Genomic DNA, 21,144 nt, shown 5'->3' with positions numbered 1-21,144 from the left:
TTCAGTCAGCTGCCACAAGCTGTGTTTTAGCCCAACTAATGAGATTTATCACTAGTGGAAGCATATAGGACAGAGAAACAGAAAAGCAGCTTGAACTATACCAATTAGGTTCCACATTTAGAAAAGCAGCATTTCAAGAGCAGAAAAGTCTGAACAGACATAAAAGAAGCAGTGACAGGTATCAAACTATGATCTTACTCTCTTCAGAAGCGAGAGCAGGCTCCGAAATCTTTTGATTCCCTCTCATACACTAGCAGCATGAAAAATATAGGACACTTCACACATCTGCTCAGATGCACAATGCAAATGTGGCTCAGCAGAAGGCAGAACTGCAGTCTCCTTTCAGAGGGAATTTGTTAGCGACTGTACATTAGCAAGGCAACATCAAAGATGTTTGACCTAAGCAAGTTGGTTTAGCCAGGGCACAGAACTGCTAAAGTCATTTTGCCATCTTCAAAATATTAATAAACCTTGGCCATGTCCCTGTGACACGTTTGCTAGAGCAGGGTAACAGGGAAGGAAGTTACTGCATTTCCTTAGCAGAGGCTTTGTGTTTAGAGAGGAGAAAAAAAGGAAAAAGAAAAGAAACAATCATGCATCAGCAACAGCCAGGGTACACCTCTGAGCTGAAAAAGAGATGTTTACATGTGCTCTGAACTCCATCCTCTTCTGTGGCTTAGCCAGGGATATATTTTCCAATCTCCTTTAAAAGCGGGGGGGAATTATGCCCCAAGACACACTAATCACTCTACTAAGTCTTAATGAAACAACTTCAGGTAAGAAACTGCACAAATTAAACAGAGCCGTGCAAAAGTAACAACCTGCCATGGAGGCACAGAAGACTAACATAGCCCTAGGCCACTCTTTGCAGTTAGCTGAAGGAGACAATAATGAAAACTGCAAATTATTATTTTCAGTTTACCATTAAAAAAAAAGGTGGGAGTTCACCAGTTAAAGCAGACAGGAGGAGAACACCTCAACCTTTTTGGGCTAGTCTTTTTCTGGAACCATCACAGTTGCATCCACTCTGGTGCCAAGTGAGCTGCACAGCTTCTCTCTCAAAAGGGGAGCAAATTCCTTGGCTACGGCTACACAGGAAGAGGCTGCAGTCCTGTTAGAGCAACCCCGCTGCCTCTGGCAAAGCCATGCGAGCCTGACAAAAGCAGTTTAGCTCCCAACCCAAGGGCACCTTTCCCTGCTAAGTGCTTTACACCTTGTTAGAAGGTGAAACCTTCCTGTAAGGCACAGAGATAAAAATCCAAATGGCATGTTTCCGTGAGAAGTATTTTCATATAGATTATATATATATATATATATCAGTTCCTAGAAAAGTAAAGGATACATATGCAGTGCAACATCAGCTTTATTACCATCTTCCGATGCAGTGCTACTTGATTACCAGTTAAGCGTTTCAGAGAAGACAATTTTCTTTTTATGTAAAACAGGGAGAGATCTTCCCCCTTTCTTGTTTACAAAAGTGATGCTGAAGAACAGAGGTTTTAAGCTATTTGACCTGATAGAGAACAAGCAAATGTTTAAATAATAAAAAAAGGCATTTTATTCCAATTTTGACTTAAGGGAAGTGCTCTAGTAAAACAGGATACTATACACACTGCTGTAGTCCCCGTTACTGAGACCAGAGAAAATTCGGTGCCAACTCAACTAAGTCAGCCAACAAAGCTTACCTGTAACTCAGTACATGTAAGGTAAGAGGTCTCCAGTTAATTCTTCAGAAATGGGGAAAATACGTAGGCTGTCTCTGATGAGCTTGCCTTGTGTTAAGTGGTAAATAATATAAAGCATTTAATGGCTAATGATTTTCACAGCTTTCTTTCAAAATGCTAATGATCTGCAATGGAGACAGGTACTATAGCAGCCACTTCATCAATAATAAATATATTCTTTATTTTACAGAGACATTGTCTTCAAGTTTTTAATTTAAAAAATACATCACTAAGCCACCTCTCTTGCTGCTGGAGCATACAACCAGGATGCTGTTGCTATTTGACCTATCACATAGGCAAGCACATAAGATTGTCCTAGAGGGCATTAGCTGGAACAGCAGCAGCCTTCAAGACACAAGGAACAGAGGACATTAACAGAGCCACAGCTCCCTTGCCGACATCTTCCAGCAGCAAGCGTGGCTGATGGCTCACAGCCATTTTCATCTACACATGCCAAGCCTGCCTTGGCAAAAATTCCAACTGGTAAGAATTCATCTTTAACATAAAGGACCTGCATTGTATTGCCCGCCTATATCACAGATTTGGTTCTCCAACAGTAACGTTACAAACATCCGCAAGATGCTAAGCGCTCAACTCTCATTTCAGACAGTGGGACCAGACCACGCTGGACAGACCTACAGGACCAGGCAATAAGGAATCTACTTTCTTCATTGCATGAACTCCATCATTACAGTTTGAAGCTGCATATGAAGATGACTCCTGTTTTTGGAACCGCTATGCTCTACTTCAAGCATTCACAGTAAATAAATAGCTTCTGATGTGGCTAATTAGCATAGGAAGGTAATAAAAAGAATTTTTGGAGAGAGCTTTTTCTTTTTACTTCTTTAAAATCCTCTGGGAGATACCTCCAAGAATCAGCCATCAACTATAAAAAGGTACCATCTTAAATTTTAGAAAATAAGTAATGTCAAACATTGATTCTCACTGTAAAGTTCTATCTTCACATTCCTAATCAGTATTAACCCAGTCTATCAAAATCCATCCTCATTTGGCTTGGAGTCATTTCTCTGAAGAAAGCAGTCAATTTGACCATCCATTTCCCTCAGCACCAGTGCATTTAAAGTTCATTGCCAACATGAGATACGACACTGGAAAAACTGGATCCCTACCACAAATTATTTGAGAACAATAGTAGCATCCATCTCAGAGAAGCCTGTCAGCACTGGGTTGTAAAAAGCAGCCTGACAAGCAGCCAAACCATTGGATGTACGAGTCGGAGTACAGAAGTACATCTGCTGTCATAAAGCTAATGCCAAGTTCATCACCCCCCAAAGTGGAGCACGAGATTTCATTGCAAAAGCAGAAGCACAACCCAAGTGATTAAGTTTCTGTGCAAGTCTTTGACTGCATGCTCAAGTGGCACTGGTCACTATGTAGAAGTATTCAAATTTTAGGGAGGGTTTCCTTTTATGATATAAAAGTTTTGGCAATCTAAGATCAATTATTCAAGCCTGCCTGGAAAACTGTAATAGGTATTTAAATACTGCAAAGCCAAAAGGTAGTTTTTAAGGAGCTCAGAACACCATAAGCAGTCCACTAAGAAAGCTGAGGGAAGTAAGGACGGGGGGGTGGGGGGGGCAGGAAAAATCCACTGACTGCTTGTAGAGCATTCAGTCCAAAAAGAAAAAAAACCCAACCCAAACGAAGATGAATTAGTGTTTCAGCCACGGATGAGCTTCAATGGAAGCTTTGCTTCTGTCTCCATAGTCGTACAACAGTTCTTCACCTGCTTTAATGTCTCTGGAAGCTATCAGTATGAGATGAGGCACACCATCAATGTCATGAAGCTTCGTCTGACAATTGCCACATTTGCTGTGATTAATCAGTCTTCCCAGACGATTAGTTTCTTTTGTAGCATCAACACTAAAAGAACAAGAACAGAATGCAGGATTGCTGCATATCACACGGTCAAGCTTGTGGACGAAAACCAAAGTGCAAATCAGATAAAGAATGAGGAATCCACACAAGGCTCGAAAAATGAAGGAAAAATCAGAACATTACAGAATATTCATATGATTAAACAGACAGCGCAGCACATAATATGGCAATGTAAACTAAAGCAATTCTGGGTGATTAGTTAGCACAAAAACGCAGAAAATGGAAAACTTTGGACTATGTTTTTAAGCTGCCTATTTCCAAGCAGTTCTCAACTGTTCATGAGGAATAGAAGAATCCAGATGTAGACCACCACCAGAAAGGCTCGATACCTTAAATACCCTCCCCTCAAGAAAGCTGTGTCCAAGCTAAGTAGTACGTATGCCTGGTTAAGCCAGCAAGAGTCTCTACTCACACAGAAGGCTGAGAATGCCTAAATACTACATACCCAACTTCCAGAGACCTGGATACTAAAGCTCTAGTGCCCCTCATTGCACAAAGAATTGTTATGGCAGTTGCCATTATGGCATCTAGACTGCAAGTCAGACACTCAGAATATAGGGCGCTTCAAGGTAATTAATATACAGGTTAAGCGACACACACTCCAGTGTCCAGTAACATCAGCCAAGGAGGAAAGAACGTAGTCTGAGTAGTTGCTTTGAGAGAACTGGAGTTCGGGGCAAATGACACAGCAAATAGAGGGATAAGCATGCATGCGGGGTGGGTGTCAGGTACTAGAGAATGAAGGAGACACAGCCAAAGACAGCTGAAGGAAACGTTTCTCTTCCAGTGAGTTTGTCCATACTGCTTTTCAAACAAAATCCCTGCAACTCAGGAAAAGTAGTTAATTTTACAAGAGAATTAATACAGGCAGAAGTCCATGGTGGAGCTAGAAGGCTCATCCAAGCAGATACAACTCTCCACAGAGCTTGTGCTGTACTTCAGAGAATAGGGCTTTGAGTCACCTACCATTCCTTTCAGCCCAGAAGTACAGGAGGCTCTTGGACCATGAAACAGTGCTCCAAAAAGATTCCCAAATTCATGGTTCCCATTAAAAAAAATTTTGCATGAAAACAAGAAGAGACTTAGCAGCATCCAAAGCCTCTATCACTCAACTATGACACTTAGGGGAAGAGAAGCTTACCAGTACGTTTTGCTGAGGTACTGAAAATAGTACATATAGCAGCCTGTGGATGGATCTTGAGCATACACAGCTTCTCGCTTTTTAGCATCAGTGATCTCTATGAGATCCCCATGATATTCAACTACAAATTCTCCTCGATTAAAATGTTTAGTAGCAATTACTCCTCTCCCTTTGCCATCGATGTAATCAATCTGTTGAGTTGAAAAGAAAATCAGCTGGGAAATTAAAAAGTATTTACATGATTGCAAATATGCTGTTAACTAGGAAATGAGCGATTTGTCATTAAAAAATGCTACAGCAGGGTATTTGTGTGTGTTGCAAAGCTGTAGAAACACAATGCAGAGCATTGCAGAAGAAATATAGGATGAGTTTGGGACACACCCCATGAGTTACCAGGTATTTTGATACAAAGTCTTCTAATCAAAGAACTAAGAATTAATTTAAATAAACCAGAGTAGAGTTATCTATTTTTTCTTTTAAACGATCTATTAGCTGAGGCAGTAAGCTTTTCCATTTCAGGTGCACCATCACCATTAGCATGCACAGGTTAACAAGTTGAGGAACAGAAAGATCGATCACAGTAATTACAGTCATCACACACCAGTATACTTTATTATTCCTGCCTCCCCCTGTAAATTGGACAACTTCAAGAAACTTCTCCTATCACCGTTGTAGGTGTGATAGTGTTAACTGCAGGGTGCTGCTTTTCAAGAATCACAGCTCTTCTGCACTTCCAGGAGCCATTTCTGCTTTAAAGTCTGATCAGAGTAACCCAAATGGTAAGCACTTGGTCCCAGTAACTAGTATTTACTAGCAGTGGGAGGAAAACCAGTACAACCCATTATCCCAAAATGCCATCATGAAGACCCACAGCAAATGGCTGTAAACAGGCTAAAAGAATTTGTTACCATAGAGGCAGTACATATGAGTGTTGCCTTTAAAACACAGGACAACTAAGATGCTGTATCTAACCCCATTTCTGGAAGCTAATCCAAAAAATGAGATACTAAAGGGAGCAAGTGCATTTTCAGTAAAGACTATAAAAATCCCTCAATATTTATGACCGAGGCTGCATACACCTATTCTTCAGAGCCAAATATTGCCCATCCAAAAGGGAAGACAGTGTGCTCCAGTTTTGCTGCACTTTTATCTTACTACTGAGGAACTGCAGCAGTTCTGAGTTCTGCTACTTTTGCTTAAACAGATTAACAGCAAGATACTGTATAAACAGTACATGGCTACTCAGGTTGGCATTGCGGTTACCTTCATTCCTTCTTCTTTCCCACTTGTAATTAGCTCATCTATTTTCCTTCTCTCCTCAGTCTGCAGAAGAAACAAGAACAAACAAAACCACAGTATTGTTGATAGTTTTTGTAGCTTATTCTATAGCTAAAAGGAAATTATCAGCCAGTGACACTCGTTTTTCCAAACCATCCCGTATCTCTAGCAAAACTGAATGGTAAAGAGACAGATTTCTGCCCCCCAAAACATATAAGCAGCTAGGTTCCATCTCAGAAGAACTGGATCAGCATTTCCAAATTTTAAGAATGTTCTTAACAATGCTTCCAGCGCACAATGCTATTTGTATTTGGCCAATGGAAGCCTATCTGTAAATATCTGTAAATACAGACAGTTTCACACTTCCTCAAACCTTCAATTAACCGGCAATGTTATAGTAATGTTATTTTAATAATACGCACTACCTCCAGTTCAGATTTGCTCTTCCTGGAACTTCTTCTAACTGGGTAATAATCTGTCACTTTTCGATTTGGTGTTCTTCCTTGAGTTCTAAAGGATAAGAAAAAACCAGACACACACATATTTCAGACTATTTATGAAGTTACACCTCTAGGACAGAGGTATCTGTAATAAATTTTTATTTTCAGCTTGGTGTGTTGAGAGGTGATCTATATGAATCAGTGTGTCTTATCAGTACTCTTCACTTCAAGCCAAAAGCTACATCCCCTTTTCTCCCCCACGCTATTTCCATTACTCTAGTACTAATTCTTTAACAATGAGAAGGAGATGCCATTGGAAACCAACTGAAGGTCACATTACAAGTCTGAAGCCCTCCGTGTGCCTTGCCAGAAGGCACTCTAAGATTTAGGTCATGAAAACTGCTTGGCAAAGAATTCATTAATGTTAGGTCACATTACTCCGATATCATGAGAAAGAGGATAAGCTCAGCCAGGAAGCCTCCAACTGTAATTAATCTAATATTCTGCTTCTGACAAGATACATTCCCATTTATCCACAAAAAAGTAGGTTTTAATGGCTCATTAGTTTCTTTTTCTATAGGTGATCAGCAAATATTTCACTTGAGATAAAATACATTAGCCTTGTTTTCAAGAAAAACAAAAGCCCTCTGCAAGATAGATAAATACTTTGGGTGCTACTTTGTATTTTCAAACATATTATTCTTGAGAAAGCAAAGCAGTTTCCTTTAAGATTTGTTCCCCCCAACATAACCATTTGCTTAAAAAAAGGCAACAAAACAAGCATAACATTAATTACAGGTCTGACTGTAGTTCCTGAAGGAAAAATGCAGATCAAAGCCTCCTGGTGCAAAAGGACACACAGAAGAAAAGCTTTTACAATTCCAGAAGTCGCTTACTTTCTCCTTGGTCCACGTTTTGCTTTAACCATCTTTTTCTGAGCTGGCTTTGCATTGGCCTCATCAGCACAGTCTGAAGGCAGGGGCGTCTTTTGGGTTTCTATGGTTTCTTGGTTTTGATCAGAGGAGGGCACCGAACTATTGCACCCACTTTCTTTATCCTTCTGGTCTTCTGGTTTCATAGCACCTTCAATTATATTGCCACCATTCTTTTTTTCTGGTGACAGGAAAATAAAGTAAGGCTCTGAACTTAGGATCATCTATACCAGAGTGCTTTAAATGAATTCCAATGGTTTCTAGTCCTGTCAAACAGGAGAAAGAGGAAGGGAATGATACAATCTCCTTCTGCTAGAACCCAGACAGGCTGTTACTCAACTTTTGATAGCCATTGCTACAGTACACCTAGTACAGAGGGAGTGGCGAGCAGAGAAAGGGAAAGGGTAAAACACAGCCCAAATACTTTGTCACATTAGATTTGCGACTCACAAGTTTTCCAAACCTGAACGTGCAGCATCTTCGGTGCAGTGTTTGGAACAACTGCACAGCTTGCGTCTGGCATACTAAATTATCCAGTTGCCATAAGCCAATCAACATCCTGCACTGAAGAGGGAGAGGAAGCCTCTCTGGATCCTGCCCTGCTGTGATCAGTAGCTGCTGGTACCAAGTGGCCAACAACACTCAGACAAAATCCACAGGAGCTAAGGGGCTGGGACTTACAAGAAGCCTACCCCACCCCCTACCCAACATTTTCCTGGTTGCATGCATCCTACCTTGATACGACCACATCCTCCTTCTCAGCCAACTGATTTAGAGGTAGGCGAGCATGGCTTAAAGCTGAATAAGGCTTTTATTTAAAGCAAATCACCAGGTTTAACAGTCCCATCTGCTGAGACAGATGCTTCAATCTCAGTGGAGAAATAAAGCACAGCTGCAAGGCCACAGCATTGGGACAAGCTAAAGCCATCTTCACTTTCTTGTCAAAACTGAGGAGCTAAAGGCCCTAAGTTGCCAGAAAACCTGACACATCCTGTGTTGAGTGGGACTTAAAATACCTGCTTGCTAAAAGTGTTTGCATCAAAATGTTTTGACAAATTACCAAGGTTATTAAATGCACCTTTAAACACAAGCCAGCTTCCCCCCCTCCCCAAACTTATAGAACATTCCTGTTTCTACACTGAAGAATCACTACAATGAAGCATCTATGAAGCCTGGCACTCAGCATCCACAGTCTGTGCTCCTCCTTCTCACTGCCTCTATTTCACCCTGAAAATTTAAGAATTGTTTCTTCTTCTACCACTACCTCACACCTGATTTGACTTTGAATTGCCTTTTTATAAATTAGTATAAAGTAGTCAAATGATAGAACCAACCAGTTTTAGGTAATAAAACAGATGAAAAGAAATTAGATAACTGCCAAACACTGACCTGAAGAATCAGAGTAGTATTTGCAGGGAGATTAGGGCGTATTGACAATGCAAGCATTTGCTTTTTATATCCAGAGAGACAATGCAAACATAGCCAGACAAAAAACAGAGGACGAATTGCCTGCTAAGCCCGTGACCTCAGGTTTGAAAAGGATAAGGACACCTCATCTTTGTAGAGTCCCAGTTTGTCAATAGAGTTGTAGGACTGGAAAAGCACCTGGGCCAGGGGAGCTGCCTGGCCTTCTGGACATGTATTAAAGTTTTCTTAATTGGGGGTGGGAGGAGCACATTTAATGAGGCAAATAATCCAAAGATCAATCTTACCATCTCCTTTCCTGTAGGTTTCCTTTAGTGTTTTGCCCTGACATTTCACCTCGTGATACATGACAGAGTTTTCTTCTTGAAGTGGGGGGCGAGCACCAGGAGTTTTGTTAGGATTCAGGTAGCTGTAGATTTTGGATTGACCAATAAACACATTCTCCTAAAATAGACCCACACAAAAATCAGTATATCACAGAGATGCCAGGCACCTCAAGTTGCTATCCACAATACGCTGCAAAGACCAGGGCTGACAGCTGACTGTGCTAATGCAAATTACACTAATGCATCATCCTTGCTGCTGTTGCTATTTCTACTAAGTAAAAACGTAACGGTGGTAAGCACTCAGAGACTTTTACTAACACGAACTCCAGCTCTCAGTCCAAGAGGACTTTCATGTGAAATGTGGCAGGATGGGGTAGTCATAACTAACTCCAGCTTCCAGCCTGTGCTTCACAGTAGGAACTCTGGTGCTCAAAAAAAAAAAAAAACAACCCAAACCCCAAAAAACCCCACACCCGCAACCCTGAGCTCCTCCTCAGGAGGACGGCAGCCTCAAAGAGTGCAAGCCAAAAAAAATACGAACACCACAGCAAAAACTGCCCAAGCCTAGAACATACTTCTCATAGCCAGAGAGGTATGAGCTTACCCAAACACTCTCATGAGGTGTCAAATGTTACTGCAGTTAATTATATGCTCTACTGTGCAACACAGAAAACAGGAATCACTTTTGCACAGTCTACCTTGAGCGACACCTCTCAGTGAAGTCTGGGAGATAAACAGTGCTATCTTTTTATCCATTATATTTCACAAAATAAAGTGTAGAAGTTGTTCATGGCAAAAAAAAACCATTAAAGAGTCTACACAAAGCACTTACACCCAGCCAGGAAAATGGTATAACCCTCTGGCATAGTCAAACACCACAGAGACCAGGATTTGTACACTGGCTTGGGCTCAGAGAACATCAACGGTGAGCAGTATCAAATTTAGCAAAGTTCAGTGGAGTCGTGCCACCTTTGCTTTTACCGTCTCCTGCCACCTCGCCAAGTTTGCCTACGCTGTGTATGTAGGGCATACAGATTTCAACTGTGAAATCTTGGTGTCTGGACAAGCAGATGCAACTTGGCCAGAATGAGTTTGTCTTGGCTATATTTTGACTCAACTAAAAGCGATTTTCAGACATTGCAAGCCAGTTAAAACAACAAAAAACATGCATCCATTTTTTTAGAAGTGCACACAAAGGTTCCCATTAGTTAAAAAAAATAGCTCAAATATAGCTGACTAAACAAATACTCCAGTATATGTAGCCACACAAACACTAAAAAAAAAACCCAAAGCACACAACAGAATACATAAGATGATTTTAATAATTAGCATAATCATGAGTAACAAACTTCATGTGTACATAATTCACACACAAATAAGACCAGTTAAAGGCTCAAATCTCAGTCCACAAATAAACTTTACTAAAGATTAATCTTACAGTAGAACAGCCTGAGAAAAAGCAAGTCAGTTAGACACCCTGACCCCAATATTTCTGAAAGGCCTATCAAAGACAAGACTTACTTAAAAAAAAATCGGGCTTTTAAGGATGAAATACGATGAAAACACTCCATTTTAACGACTGCAAGCAGCAAACCCTGCACTGCAAAGTTCTCAAGATTCAGTGAAGAGTTTAAATGTGGACATTTCCGGAGAAAGCCAGAAGCAGTGAACTGCAGCGGTCCACCTGCCAGCAAAGCCTTCTGGCTTTCGCTACACCATTAACAGGAAACGAACAACTATTTTTCCAGTGTAGCTTCCTCCCCTCATTCCCAGCTCCCTGCCTGCTGCGCTCTTGGCGCTACCGAGACGCGGCTGCCACGTCTTTGTCTGTGCCAGTCTTGAGACCCTCGAGAGCAGAGGTTTTTCTTAGCAGAGCACAGCACATGAAGGGCTGCTGAGGAGCTCTGGGATACCGGGCGATAGCCACGATTACTTCCATGGGAGAGGTTAAATGCAAAGCGACCATCAGCCTCGGCCAGCTGCCTGTAACAGAACTACGGGGGGGAGGATGGCACGGAGGGATTGCCGAGCCTGGGGCCCGGCTGCTGGCTGACACCCCCGGCAACGCCCCGCGCCTGCGGGGCAGCTGTGCGGCAGGGCACGGGCAAACACGGAAAGAGTCCGATTCCGCTTAAAGTTAACCGATTTCTGACTGATCCGAGGAGCCCCAGAAGCCAGGCGCCCGGGGCCACGCGGCTTCCCGGAGCAGCCCGCAGGCCGGCTCGCCCGCCCCGCGGGGGGAAGCGGAGGGCGCAGCAGACCCCGGGAGCCGCCCGCCCCGCTCCGCTCCACCCGCCCAGGCCCGGGCAGTGCTTACCCCGCCGGCCCGGGGGCGGCCGGGGCCCTTCCTCTCGGCGCTCTCGGGGCTCGCCTCCTCCGCGCCGCCCGCCCTGGCCTTGGGCATGTTCTTCCCTAGGAGCAAGGGGGGAAGAGCGGCGCCTGAGCCATGTCCGGCGCGGCCGCCCGCGGTCATCGCCCGGCCGCCGCGGCCTGCGCCATGTTTAAAGGGCTGGATGCGGCAGGGCGAGCCGCGGCGGCCCAGCCCCTTCCCGACGAGCTGCGCACACCGCGCGGGGGAGGAGTCCCGCCGGCCCCGGCACCCCGCGCCTCCCGGGAGGAGCCTCCGCGCCGCGGAGATGCCCCGCGCCGCCCGGCCCCCGCGCCGCGCGCCCCCGCCGTGTCGACGGCCCCACCGCGCCGCCGGCCCCGCTCCTCCCCGCCGCCGCACCCGCGCACCTTTAGCCATGACCGCGGCGGCGCGGCCCGGCGCCCGGGAGCCCCCCGCGGCCGGGCTGCCCCGAGGGTCCCCGAGGAGCTCCCCCGCCGACACCAACCGCTCCGCAGGGAGACGCCGCGCTCCCCTCCGCAACCCCATTGGCTTAGCCGCGTGTCGATAACCGTTTCCGCGGCCCTGAGTAGCGCGCAGAGCCGCAGCCCGCCCTCTCCCTGTCACAGGGAGACGGCCGCCGCTCCCGGGAGCAGGGTTTAAATGCGAGTTCCCTGGGCGCTGATTGGTCCGTGCGAAGGGCAACTGGCGCTCTGATTGGCTGCCCGGGAAGGAACGCCCTTCCGCGGCAGGGCCCCGCCACGTGGGGAGGACGCCCCGCTGGGAGCGGGCCCCGGCCGTGCCCCGCGGAGCGGCGGCCAGGAGCGGCCCGGCGCGCCCGGCACCGGCACCGCCCGGCACCGCCCCGTCGGCACCCCCGCCCTCCTGCACCTCCGCGCTGAGCTCCTGCCTCCCTGCCACTGCCGCGCACCGCCCCCGCCGCCTCACAGCGGGGATCCGCGGGACCCCTCATTCTGGCGGGAGTGTAAAACTCCGCGAAATTACTAGACTGCTTTATGCAACGTCTAGCTTAAATCTCCCTGGTTGACATTTAAGTCTATTAATTCCATCCTCAAAGCTTGCCTGGGGAACAGATGATACTCAAGCGTTGCGCAGGAGCATCAAAGCCCTTTTGCGTGATCCCCTACTCCGTAACAAGGGCAGCTAAAACAGCAAAACCACAGAGCAGTCACCAGAAAAGCTTGAACGGCCGTCAGCATCGATGTCCCCGGTCAGAAGCTCACGACAGGTCAAGCACATGTACTTCAAAATGAGGAAAGTACGATTGCAAAGATGAAAGTGGCAACGAGGCAAGAGGGCACACAGGCTGAGGGAGGCTGAACGTTTCTTCTTCGTTAGTGGATGTCATCATGGAAGTCAGGAAATTACCACACAGGACCTCTGTGGTCCTCCACATTAAGTAGAACATTTACATTGAGCAACAACATATGACTAGTCTTTCTTCTTATCTGTGTTAGCCCTTTTAAGACCTACCTAACAGCAGCTACCTGTGTGAGCTCAGGATATGGGTCCGTAGCACGTGAGCTGACCCAGAGCGCTATCGGCGCTTCTCACTGAAGGCTTATCTGCAGCCGCAGGCCGCTGCTTGTCTCTCGGGCATTCCTACAGCCACTTCAGGATGGCAATAAAACTGAAAACTATCTCTTTCCTTAAGAAGAACAACAGAAAAAAAATCCCACACTGTCAACTTCAGCAACAAATGCCCAGAAGGGACATCCTCACCCTCCCCGGGCTGTCCCTCAGCAGCCGGGGAGCGGCCAAGACACGAACGCGGCGCGACCACGGAGGAGACACCAGAAGGCAGCATGGTGTTTCAGTCTATCCTCTCCTCATTTTGTGCTAGCGCTCCACATGAACAAGCACTTTGAATAAAGGCGAAAGAAACCCAGCTCTGCATCGTCATCGTAATTTCTTACATCTGCGTCTTCACTAACAAGGCACACATACGCATTTCACAGGAAGGCAACCCAAACGCGCTAGGTGTTTTCCTGTCAACTCCAGCAGACACAAGGCTGCAGCCAGCTGACATCAGCTGGGCATCACGCTGATGAGCTCCTCTATCACGGCAGGTACACCAAGCTCTCCAGAAAAGCACCAGAGCCCTTGGCAGACACCGGTCTGATTTTTCCACCCCAATTCACACCGTTCTTTTCACATAGCTAGGATGCAACCGGAAAAAAAAAAAATTCTTCATAAATTACTAACGATGATTTCCTTCTTGCAGTAATTGAGGAACACTGTTCCTAATGTGCTGGGAAAGCTCTGGAAACACCCTTACTGTGGTTTTGCTCAGCTTTTGCGGGGCTGGATATTTTTACTATTAATTTTACATATGTATATTAAACAAAGCAACCGAGTTTGCATGGAAGCTGTGCGGGCCGCCACTAGAGGGCAAAGCAAGCTGAGTAATTACCTTCCCCAGAGCAACAAAGAAAACAATGTCATCTCCAGCCGGCCCCTGCCACCAGCGCGGTGGGATCAGGCTTATGAATTAACAAAAACATGCCGGCTTGCCCCCCCCTTAGCTTTCCTCAGGGAGTTATGGCCAAAAAGCCAGTCCCGAGGGGAAGCTAAAATGCTGCCACACATAAGGCTACAGCCCAAAAGAGGACGCGTCTGTCTGCAAGCGCCTGTCGCCGTGACTCGGGTACGCAGCAGATGGGAAAGTGCGGGCTGTGTCCTGTGCTCCAGAGCGAGCAGCACCAGCTTTAAAACCCAGTGACCTCAATATTCTCTCCCCTGCTGCTGCAAGGGCAGCTCCTGAGAGCACTACGTTTTAATGTGGAAATGTGAAAGGGTTTTGTGGGGGAAGGGAAGAAAAATTAGTGAGCAACGTGTTAGATTTGCTCAGAAAGGAAAGAAAATCTTCAGAGCAAATACCTTCAGTCTACACTAACACTTCCCCCGGTTTAAAAAGATCTTATTTTTTAGGACTGGTTACCTTTGAATTCAAAAGTTCAATTTCTTTCAAATACACCAACAAGACATGCTTGTCAAATATCTCCACCTGGGAGCAAGTTCTTGCTGTAGTTCTCACACAGCACCTGTCATATTTGCAATTAAATAAATATCACAACGTTTACACACATTTCTTATTCACAAGATGAAATCCTGACAATTTGTGTTGTACCTCTCCACTAGAAAGCCAGTAAAAACGATGCCCTAATGGTTACTGTTGAGTGTTAACGTTCAGCAACATTATTTTATATAGTCACATAGTAAAATGCCAGTAGGTGCTAACTACATTTCATAGATTATAAAATATAATTACATTCAGAATAGTATCTACCAATGATAAAAAAAGAGCGTCTCTGACACAAAAGTGCGTTCAGTGAGATCCTTAAGTTACATGCAAAATCCTAGGGAAACAGCATCCTGCAGATAATTGTGCACATGCTGATTTCACGCCAGGAGGAAGCATCATCGCCGTCAGTGGGATTACTCACCTCTCCCCGTCGAGGACGATCATAACTTCTGCTCGCAGGCCTGGCGGATAACTATCTTTTCAACTCAAGACATCAAAAACGTCACTTTCTTGCCACGATCGTAGGGAGCTGCTTAGAAGCATTTAACGTTAGATACACCGCACGTGAACGGTACTTCATTGTGCCTTGATTTGAAAGGTGTAGAGGGTAATAATCAAGATATTAGCCGCCATTTAAATCGTTCTTCTCATCTCTGGCCAGACTTCTGTCATCTCTTTCTCCATTTAGTGTCTGAAGCATCACTGATTAATCTGAATTCCTTAAGTCAGTTTAATTAACATTGCTTTGTCTTTACATAGCTTAGCCTAAATCTGTCTAATCCTTTATTAGTTACTTTAATCCTTGTTAAGTTTGCCTAACAATAAGTAAACTTGTATAAAGTGGAATTCTTACACAACTGGGAAAACGTTCTAATGGAAGACCGTCTCTTTTTGCAAAGATGTGTCAGTCTGAGGGCCTTAAGTGATAAAAAGATTTCTCCAAACATAAAACTCGCATAAGTAGTCATCAGGTTTTCAAGCATAGTTAGCTCTTTGCAGCACAAAATTTCACATTAGCAGCTTGTAGAGTATTTGCAAGGGAAAACTCATGTGCCAGCACATCCCCACAGGCGTGGCCTCCCCAGACCAGTCACCAGGAACAGCCGCCTGCACAGCACCGCTCTGCCACCCCTCATTCTCCTAGGGGGGGCCGGGAAGATCCTGTGAAGGAAGCGGAGTTGCGGGACTAGGAGGGCAGGGGAGGGGGGCTGTCCATATCCCCGGACAGGGTAGCACCGAGCCCACCGCACTACTCAAAGCCCTACACAGCCGCCTCAGCGTGCTTTCACAGGGAGGCGCCCAGGCCCGGCTCCACAAGAACGCCAGCGCCAACCGCGGCGGGATGGAACCGAGGGGGCTGCCTGAAGGGAGACGCGTTCACCAGCGGGAACACGGAGGGGGGGAAGCCAAGACAACGCCATTTCTCCTCAGGCCGGCAGCCGCAGGGGGCCGAACACCGCGCCCAGCCCGCCCGGCTCCAACGGCCGCCAACGCCGCGCGCCGCCTCAGCGGGCGCGTGGCGCGCATGCGCGCGGCCTCCCCCGCCCGGCGCCTGCGCGCTGTACAGGCCCGCGCGTCACCACCTCAGGGGCCCCCCATTTTTTCCCGTGATGCCTCGCGAAGAGCCGGATCTCGCGAGAGCGCCCGCCTAGCGCGTCCTCGCGGCGGTCGCCATCTTGGAGGAGCCGGGATCACGTGACCGCTTGCAGCCGTTCGCCTCCGCCTTCCCCTCCCCCACCCACCGGGAACCGGGCCCAGCTCGCCAGTTTCGGCTCCGGCCGCCGCCCCAGGGCTGGGCCCGCCGGCGGGGACGTCGCTTTTCGAGGACGACTGGAGACAACGGGTTTTTTTTGTGGGGAGCTTGCCGCCTTCCCCTCTGGGGCAGGGAGAAACGAGGAGCGCCACGTCACGTGACGGGGGAGCGCGGGGAGCGCGCGCCAAAGCCGGGCGGCGGCAGCGGCGGCGGGGGGGGAATGGGGGGGGATGGGCGCGAGAGAGCGGCAGCGGCGGCAGCCGGCCACGTGACCAAGTGCAGGCTGGAGGGGGGGGCCGGGTCACGTGGCGCGGGAGCGCGCGCCAGCGGCGGGCGGCGGCTGGTGTCACGTGGGGAGGGCGCGCCGCGGCGGGCGGGGGGAGGCGGGGCGGCGGTCACGTGGTGCGGGGCGGCGGGCGGCCCCGGCCCCGCTCCCCTCCCCCTCCCCTGTGAGAGGGGAGGGAGGGCAAAGATGGCGGCGGTGAGTTAGAAAGCGGCGGGCGGCGGGGCCAGCGGCGGAGACTTCCAGGACCGGCCGCGGCAGGACCGAGAGCGAGTGAGTCCCGCTCCGCCCTTCCGCCCGGCGGAGGGCTCGCTCGGCCGCCTCGGGGCCCTCCCTGCGCGGCGGGGCCGCTGCGGCGCCCCCGGGGGTCCCCTCCCCTCAGTCCCCCGCCGCCGCGCACCGGGTGGCGGGGCCCGCGGCGGCAGCGGGGTGGGGGGAGTTGTCCGGGAGGGAGGCCGCCGTGGGGGCGGCGAGCTCCGCGTCTCCCTTGGCCCCTCAGCGCGGGGCGGGCCGCGCCGCCGTCCCCGCCGGGGGTCCCCGGTGGGCCGGGGGCGGCGCGGCGTGCGGGGGAGGGCGCCGCTGCCTCGGCGGAGCCGCCGTTCGCCCGGGAGTCGGGCAAACTTTGTGCCGGCGGGTGCGTGGGGGCGGAGGGGCCGCCTGGGCGGGCGGCGAAGCCCCCCTGGCTCCGGGGAAGCGTCGCGGTAGCGGGCGGCGGGGCTGGCGGCGCGGGGGTGGGGGGCGGCGGTGGGGCTGGCCTTCCCCCCAGCTGCCCCCCCCCCCCCCCCCCCCCGCACCGCCCTGCTCGGGCAAAATGGCATCGGGACGGCGGCGTCTCCGCGCCGCTCGCCTTTGTGCGCTCTTTCCGCGGCTGGGTTAATTGTTAAGGTTTGAAGCGGAGCCGCTCTGGTGAAACGAGGCGGGGTGGTGGGGGGGGGGGGGGAAGGGGGGGTGATTTATGGTGCTGGAGTGGCTCCTTGGAGCTGCCGTGAGACGCACCCTTCTGCCCTTCTGCGGGCTTCTAACGCTATTAACGGGGATCTTTAAAGAAGGGCTGAAAACAAAAAGTCGCGCATGGGACACAATTACGCAGCCAATTCTAGCCCAACCCGGAAGTTTATGTCGGGAACACGTGTTGGTGGGGAAGGTGGCGAGGCCGGGAGCCGGGGAGCCTCCCGCGCCTCCCCCGGGGGCCCCGCCGCTCCCGGGCAGCCGGCGGTGGGGCCGAACAGCGCAGCGAGAGACCCGGCCTCAAAGTCCAGTGGCTCTTTACCGAGCGCACCTCAAACACAGGTTGCCAGGGTGAGTAATTGTTTAACATAAAAATGCCCCTACGGTCTGCAGGGGAAGAGGCCTTGTGGTTTTTTCTTCTTTTTTTTTTTTTTTTTCCGGTTGTTTCGCGATTATTTTTAGCTGCCCAGGTACCACGCTGCGTTTGAGGGTATAAATTAGAACTCTTGTACTTTCTTCCAGGTACTTGTAAGCTGGTTTTAGATGTTTGGTACCTGTTAAAGATGAGGCCAATCGTTTAAACTCTTAAAAAAAAAAAAAGTTGAATTGATGCCTTAGATAACTTTAGATTGTGTCATTTGTTCACACTAATTATTTCTTTTTTTTTTTTTACTTGCTCTAGAGTTAATTCTTAACTTAGTGATAGGCTGTTTGGCTTTAGAGTACATAGGTTGTGTCTGGATTAAAATTATTTAAATGCATAAATGAATGCTTTGCAAGGGTTTTGGTTTTTTTTTTCCCTGCCCTAAATTGAAAAACTTGAATTGGTGATGCAAAGCAAAGAATTTACTATGGCAGAAGTTGTGTAGCAGTGTGAGAGTTAGATTGTTTTTCTATATCTTCCTTATGGGCATGATATGTTATATTTGAATGCAATCTTAGTCCTTAAAAATAAAATGTGGGCAATTTGTCTCATTGTCCAGATGAGTTCTTTGGTGTCAGAACTGGCTGATAGCTGCTCTAAAAGCTATTGAAGTAGGTAGTAGATGGTTGATGCATTTCTTGTGCTTTGAGATACACCTAGAACTGACTGCCAGGCCAAAACTAAGGAAGGGTTCAGTGCTCAGATGCTGTTCTTATCTCCTTGTCTCCTCTGCATTTTTTACTTCTTAAAAACTTTTGGTACTGGCTAAATTATCACCTCCAACCATTTAGTCTGAAAGCTGATTTCATGCCAAATCATTGCATTGTTTAGTCTCTTTAGCAACTTCTGAATTTCACATTTTTAGACTGTGTATCCTGACTACTGTAAATTTCATAAAACAGTCATCATAGAGTTTTGAGGCAGAGCTGAATCCCACAGTATCCTGGACTGTACCTCATGTCCTTATGAGCTTTGACTTTAGAGAGGTAACCAGCGTTTGAAAAACTGGTATGTTTTTTACAGGTTTGGAATAATTTTCACAAAAATCAGAAGTTAACTTTGTACATTTAAATGCAATGTTAACTACTAGTCTTGAGGTTAAAGCACATGGGGATGGGTGAGTTCAGTAATTAGTGTTTTACTCTTTGATTGGATGGTGACTTGGAAAGGTTGGGTTTTTTCTTTTCTGTTGTTACCCAGGTTGCCTTCTGGAGCCAAAAGCTGTGAGATGAGCAGAACCCATCTGGATATCCAGAGAATCCTGTTGTGTGGGATTGGGGGTTAGCAGTCCTTACGCCTCTGTTGTGAGAGGCTGCAAACAGAGATGTGAAAATTTTAGGTTGGTAATAGCTGACAGTTTAGAAAGCCAGAGAATTTGAGGGACATATCTGTCTCTTCTCTACAAGTTCAGAATTTGTGTGATATTTTAAATGGCTTCCAGTATAGTCCAAGTGACATGTATTCCTCAGAAAGCCAGTGGGAAAAAACCCTTCCAATAAAAGGAGAACAGGAGTTGCTTAACTACATTAGTGTCCTAGGCCAAGCATAAAAGCCTCAGTTTGCAGGTTGGGTATGCCACAGAGGCCAGAGGGTTTGGAAATAGCGGTGCCTAGTTGATTGTGATGTTTGGTTTGGGCTAAGTTGTGATACTGTAGTTCATAATGATTTTTAAGTAAGTACTTTAGGTATACAGTGTTACAGTGTGTAACTCACAGACCTAAAAATCAAAAGCGTTTTCATTGTTTAGGATTCTACCATTATTTTTCTTAGGGGAAATGGAGAGCAGGTTGCTTGACATGTGTTTTAGAATATCTCTTTTTTTTTTTTTTTTTTTTTTTTTGTTTTGCTTCTTTGTTACCAAAGCTAAAATGGAGGGAGGGAGAGAGCTAGGTTGGCATGGATACATGACATAGTATTAAACATGGCATTCTGGTTTTGTGTCTTTAAATCAGAAATTATTTACATAATGTGCAGTTGTAGCAAAACTGTATTTTATCAAAGTTTTCGGCTATATTCTTCAGCAGAAGAGCACCTTACAAAAAATGCTTGGTGTGTTTTGATAGCCCTTCTTGAAATGGCAGCAGTTTATATTTTTTCTTAATACAAAGAAAATAGAGATACTACTACTGCTGAAATTTTGTAAATATTTTTTTTAGTTTTATCTAACAGGTTGATTCTTGCTCAGTGACATTGGACAGCCTGACTAAACATAGGCAACCTTATCTGCAAGATTCTGCATGCTCAGAACAGTTCTTCGACTGGTGAAATGCTCAGGGAACAGCTTGTAATATTCACAACTTTTTTATAAGTATTTTCTTTTGGAGATTTTTAAGATGTGGCAAACAGGTCCTTATATAGCATTGCCAAGGCTGAGCTGCAGAACTTGATAAAGTTGCTTTCACTTCTGTTAACTCAGGAGCCTCCTACCTTGTAAGATTATGGAGCTGTTTCAGCTTGATAATGTTTTAGGCTTGACTAGCGTATGTCACAAAAAATAAACTAAGCTATCATGATGCAGCTTTTCCTGTTTTGTTTTGGTTTTTTTTTTATTTAATTTCCTTACTAAATTAAAACTATATGAGGGAAGGAGAAATTAGAGGGTGGGGGAGGGCAGCAATGGTGCTTGGAGGTTTTACAAATCCTAAAATTGGTGCTAAGTATTCAGTGATATTTTTAATGTAAAAATTCTAGAAGTTCAGAATTCCTTTTGTTCCAGTTTCAAACAATGCAGCTTTGTTCCTAGTGTGCAGAAACAAAATAAGTGAAACTAGTCAAACTTTCATTGTCCAAACTGTCTGACAGACAAATAAACAATTGCCATTGTTTTACTTAGCTTTTTGCTGGATTGTTAGCAACCGCTAATTTTCAAGACTGTTAAAATTGGGGTTAGCATGAGAGAGATGCAGCTGGGGGGTTTCTTATGTGAAAACAGCCCTGCTAGGAAAGGGGTGCTTCTAAACTGAAGATACTTATTCTGGAATTGTAGGAATTGCTATACTAGTTTCTATCACTGGTCATCTAGTCAAAACTTCGAAGTAAGCAATTGAAGTATTACTGCCATGAATGGTTTTTTTCTGGACTTGGTGAGACTGTCTTAAGATACCCAAGCCATTGTGTTTTTAAAGGTTAAAAATGTAGAGTTCAGCGTCATTGTGGATGTGTCAAGCTTGACTTGAAACAAACTTGATAGGTTGTGGCA

The 21,144-nt window shown here is 46.8% G+C and overlaps 2 protein-coding genes across 3 annotated transcripts in view; one reads left to right on the top strand and one right to left on the bottom strand.

The window, feature by feature from the left end:
* Positions 1 to 3,305: 3,305 nt before the first annotated feature.
* KMT5A (lysine methyltransferase 5A) lies at positions 3,306 to 11,638 on the bottom strand. Its single transcript, XM_075718417.1, has 7 exons — positions 11,483 to 11,638; positions 9,127 to 9,283; positions 7,379 to 7,595; positions 6,468 to 6,552; positions 6,028 to 6,087; positions 4,765 to 4,955; positions 3,306 to 3,608 (listed from the first exon to the last, which is right to left on the bottom strand). The coding sequence occupies exons 1-7, from the start codon at positions 11,636 to 11,638 to the stop codon at positions 3,398 to 3,400; spliced, it is 1,077 nt and encodes a 358-aa protein (XP_075574532.1). The 3' UTR covers positions 3,306 to 3,397.
* Positions 11,639 to 16,732: 5,094 nt separating this feature from the next.
* SBNO1 (strawberry notch homolog 1) overlaps positions 16,733 to 21,144 on the top strand; it is a 37,977-nt gene continuing 33,565 nt past the window's right edge. For both annotated transcript variants that reach the window (XM_075718642.1, XM_075718643.1), the window contains exon 1: positions 16,733 to 16,846. The gene's annotated coding sequence lies outside the window, so the exon portion shown is untranslated. The remainder of the gene's footprint in view (positions 16,847 to 21,144) is intronic.

This window comes from Pelecanus crispus, chromosome 11, assembly GCF_030463565.1.
Source record: "Pelecanus crispus isolate bPelCri1 chromosome 11, bPelCri1.pri, whole genome shotgun sequence".
Taxonomy (NCBI): domain Eukaryota; kingdom Metazoa; phylum Chordata; class Aves; order Pelecaniformes; family Pelecanidae; genus Pelecanus; species Pelecanus crispus.
Note: the sequence above shows the minus strand (reverse complement) of the source record. Positions and strands in the feature narration are given on the sequence as shown.

Coding starts and splice junctions, on each gene's coding strand:
- KMT5A (XM_075718417.1), bottom strand. CDS start 11,638: ATGACCGCGGGCGGCCGCGCCGGACATGGCTCAGGCGCCGCTCTTCCC. Junction 6,553..7,378: donor AAACGTGGACCAAGGAGAAA/GTAAGCGACTTC, acceptor CTTATCCTTTAG/AACTCAAGGAAGAACACCAA. Junction 3,609..4,764: donor TACCTCAGCAAAACGTACTG/GTAAGCTTCTCT, acceptor TTGTTCTTTTAG/TGTTGATGCTACAAAAGAAA.